At 36.0% G+C, this 4,607-nt stretch overlaps 1 protein-coding gene across 1 annotated transcript in view; it reads left to right on the forward strand.

The window, feature by feature from the left end:
- Positions 1 to 3,096: 3,096 nt before the first annotated feature.
- LOC107730901 (casein kinase II subunit alpha-like) overlaps positions 3,097 to 4,607 on the forward strand; it is a 13,705-nt gene continuing 12,194 nt past the window's right edge. The window contains exon 1 of the mRNA XM_016541857.1: positions 3,097 to 3,315. Within this exon, the coding sequence (XP_016397343.1) occupies positions 3,215 to 3,315 (101 nt within the window). The 5' untranslated portion in view covers positions 3,097 to 3,214. The remainder of the gene's footprint in view (positions 3,316 to 4,607) is intronic.

Consider the following 4,607-nt stretch of genomic DNA (forward strand, 5'->3'; position numbering starts at 1 on the left):
TGCAGAAAGAGAAAGCTGAAAAGGTTTTGAGGTTAATGTGTTACAAATAAATCAAGCACAAAGCTTGAGATATTATTTTAACCTGGTGAAATATAAATGACACAGCGCACAAAACTATATTAGTTTCTTTTTTTTAAATCCAATTCTGGACCATAGAACGGGACTCTCAAAGCCTTGACATCCGGGGAGATAAATCCGTAAATTCGAGTAAAATCACAGGCTTCGTTTATCCCGTGCGGATGCACCACACAAAATTCAGATGTGGGGGGGTAATTCAAAATCACACAAGGTCCCTAGATAATACTAATCCCGTGCGAATAGGGCTTAAATCGGTCAGCATATGTCTGTCTGTGATGTTCGGCGCGTGCGCTCTCAAAGCCGTTATCAAACAGCCATGTTGAGTCTCTGAGACAGAAATGACTCAATATCGCACCGAAATAAGGATATATATCTCCACGACAGGCTGAACATAAGCGAGTCAACACGGCTGTCATCGAAAAGGTAAATAGTCTCTGCATGCGGTGAAATGTGTGTAATGCTGTGGTAAAGAAGACTGGTTTTGGGACGAGGAAGCCGTGTGGAGAAAACTCATCACATTTATTACACTGCTTTCAGAAGTGTGTTTGTATCACTGCTGTGACACATGATATGATCACTGCGTGTTTGATGCTAGTAAATGCTTTATTAGTTAGCAGGTGCTGTGTGCTGAATAGCGGGCATAATATCTTTTAACCAATGGATCATATGGTATATCTCTTACTTAGAAATATCCTAATATAATGGCAAGCCGGGATTAAATGTCAAACTTTCTTGCCATATAATAGAGCACTGGAGAAAGAAAAGCCTTCAACTTCATTCAGCTGCATCTTTTGATATTTAATTCTTCAAAACAAGTTTATTCGGTGTATTTAAACATCATATCTGCTCATTTGCAAAACTTGCACAGTTTTTTGGTCAGGTTTTTTTTTTTTTTTAAGAATTAATTGTGCAATAAATGAAGTGGGGTGTTTCTAAGCAAAACTAGTGCAGTGCACATAAAATTGAATGAAAACAGCCAATAGCCAGGGCCTATTCATGCCCCTGCTGATCTTTATGTAGAAACCATTTCAGATAAGAAAAAATGAAACCCTAGAAATGTAATTTTTATTTGTTTGATGACACACTAGCACATGAACAGAGAACCAAGAAAAACATTGATCACTGGATTTGATCCATACCAGGTCCCAGAAACCAAGTTAACAAAGAACCTACCAAAAACAAACATGCATGGACATTTATATATATTTAACCCACAATTTATATACTGGTGCTATATGGAGATGGACTGACTTAATTTAAACCCTTTATGATGTTTCTTCTTGGTTACCTCTGTTCATGTCTTTTGAAATCCAATAATTTGCCCTGCTAATGGCCACAAATATGTTGCTTGAGTGGAAAAGTCATGTGAATGAAACGGATGAATAGAGCTTTTTTAACCATTATACTGCAGTTATACAGCATAAATAATATCAATGTAACATTGGTCTTTATGTACTCCTACTTTAATTGTATCTGCCACTTTTAAATGTTAAATAGATGTCAAATGTAAAATGTAAATACATTTAAATGTAAAATCAAAACAACTATCCCTGACTTAAACTTCATATATTTTTATCAAAGTTTGCATTAAAGTTTGAAAGTCTCCCATTGACTTGCACTGTTAGAATGTTCAGCATTCAAACACTCCGCGTCTGGAAAGCTGACGATGTCATAATGTTCTGTCTGCTTTAGCTGATGATGTCAGCTGGCTCTTTTTTTCTATTCCACAGTTTTCCTTTTCTGAGAAAAAGAAAAAAAATGCTTTCCTTTTGCTTTATATCATGTACTGGTATTTTCTTGAGAAAATGCAAGTCTAACTGCAAACTTAAAAAAACAACAAAAAAAACTAGGTATTTGCATGGTATTAAAAAACACTATTGTACTGTAGTTCTTATTGAGGATCTTCATTATACTGAAGCAAATACATTAGAGAGAGTCCACTCAGAAAAACATGAGCAGTTTGTCATCATTCATTCATCCTCATGTCATTCCAAACTTGTTTGACTTTCTTTCCTTGTGGAACATGCAAAAAGATATTTTGAGAAAGGTCTCAGTGGATTTTGTCCATATAATGGAAGTCAGTGGTAACCAAAAATTCTTAATTTTTTTTTCTTTGGTATTCCGCAGTAGAATGAGGTTGAGGGTGAATAAATAGATAAATAATTAATGAATAAAATTGGGTGTTTAACTTTAAGTCAAGTTTAAAGTTTTTAGTTCAAACACAACCTAATCAATGCAAAGCTTTGCTACAGATGACACAGAGTTGGTGCAAAAGTTATTCTCACACACACACACACATAAATATACATGTGTGGGTTGTGAATTAGCTTAAAGGGGTCCTATTATGCTCTTTTACAAAGTCTTGATTTTGTTTTGGGGGTGTACTAGAGCAGGCTCTCATACTAGGTTGTTCGAAAAACACATTATTTTTCACATATTTTACATTATTACAACACCTCTCTCCCCAGTCTGGCATGAACGGCTCGAATAGTTCCTGAATCAAATGAAGGCCCGCCTTCTAAAATACGAAATGTGCTGTGATTGGTTAGCTGGGCCAGTGTGTGTTCATAGCCGCCTGCGAGCTTCAGTGTAAATATTGCGTCAATATCAAATCAATTTGAGCGTGATTTAAACCCGGATGATTGTAACCACTCTAAATTCATCTGTCTTGGGAAAGCTAGCGTGTCTCGACATAGTGATAACACTTGTTGCCTTCTCTAGTGCAGCTCAACCAGGTCTCGTCCCATTCGTCGATATTTGTGATATCACAAATCCCGGAAAATATGCGTTGTAGTCCAAACCAGTCGTTCGTTGTAGTTTTTGAAAAGTGATTTATGTTTATCTCCCTTTGAAGTGGACTTTGAGCTTTGTAACTTTGCAGATCTTTTTTATGCTCAAACGGCAACATTACAGACTAACTAAAGTTGAAAAAGTGTAAAAAGCACAATAGGACCCCTTTAAATAATATCCTCTTGACAAAGTCTCAGATTTACCTCTTTATTTACTTTTCCCCACAGCCATCCAGAGGTGCTTCCATCTTCTATGGCCCCTTCTCTGTAGCCAGCACTTTCTGCAAAGCTGTTCTCATCAGATAATTAATTCGCAATATAGTAAACACAGTGCTGAACTGTGTGTCATGTCAGGACCTGTGGCGAGTCGCGCCAGAGTCTACGCTGAGGTCAACACACAACGGCCCAGAGAATACTGGGATTATGAATCGCATGTTATTGAGTGGGGGTATGTATAACGTAATATATCAATTTTTTTAATAAGAATATTTATTTATTAGAAGCAGTAACATTTTTAAAGTGGCAAACACAATCGATTTGCATAGTTTTGTTACGTTCATGTTGTGTTTGTGTTACATTTTTTTCGCCCTTGAGGAAAAGCTCCAGGAATGTTACCAGAATCGACAAAATAGAAGCTGATTATCAGGGGCCCTGCACATTTTTGTTTTTCCTCTTCAGTTCATTGACTAAATGCTTCTGCAGTTCTCATTGTACTCTTTTCACTGATGTGGTTCAGACTTGCTCTTCTGTAGCCATTAGCAGTTAATGCTTGTAGAAGAGCTCTTTTGACTTCAGTTTTGCCTTCAACATAAATTTTGCTTGATATTGTTGGCTGATCACATGCTGTTTCAGTCAGTTTTTGTTTTTGTTTTTTTTTAACAATTGTTAGGACCAATTTACTCAATACTTAGGTCACTTTTTCAAAACCCTTCACATAGTGAGCACAACAGTAGTGTATGTGGACTAAACTGTGGATCATTTATAATTTCTTTAGCACAGAATAAATTCAGTGACTACAGCTTTCAAATTACATGAATTATTTTCTCACACAGACACAACCACCACTAAATCTCTATGAACCTACAGGCCAATTTGCACTTTTACATGTTCTTTCCAAAACTGTTACACTTAAATTCAAAACACATTTTAGTAATACCATATTGAAATATATTGAAAATCTAAAAAATGAAATTGTATCAAAACAATTAGTGAAGCTAAACACATAGACAGGTGTTAGACTTTCATTACATTTATGCAGAAGGGAAACACTTAGGAATAATGTTGTACTGTAATTCAAGCATAGACCGTGTGACATATACTGCAGTGAATTCTAAACAGTAGACACTGACATTCTTGTTTTTTAAATAAATGTTACAAAAACATAATATGCTACCTCTTTGTGATTTTTGGTCAGTGTTTTATGAGTGACAAAGTGACACACTTTGCTAGTGTAATGGAAAAATGAGTTGATTAGATACATTGTCTGAAGTGATTTGGTAGTTTTTGTACACTTTAAAGGAGACATATTATGCCCCTTTTTACAATATGTAACATAAGTCTCTGGTGTCCCCAGAATGTGTCTGTGAAGTTTCAGCTCAAAATAGTCCACAGATCATTTATTATATCATTATGAAAATGCCTATTTTGAGTGGAAGCAGAAAAACACTGTTTTTCGTGCCTTTCTCTTTAAATGCAAATGAGCTGCTGCTCCACGCCCCCTTTTCCAGAATAGAGCTGCGC

Source organism: Sinocyclocheilus rhinocerous, unplaced genomic scaffold, assembly GCF_001515625.1.
Source record: "Sinocyclocheilus rhinocerous isolate Xijiao unplaced genomic scaffold, SAMN03320098_v1.1 scaffold1090, whole genome shotgun sequence".
Lineage (NCBI taxonomy): Eukaryota > Metazoa > Chordata > Actinopteri > Cypriniformes > Cyprinidae > Sinocyclocheilus > Sinocyclocheilus rhinocerous.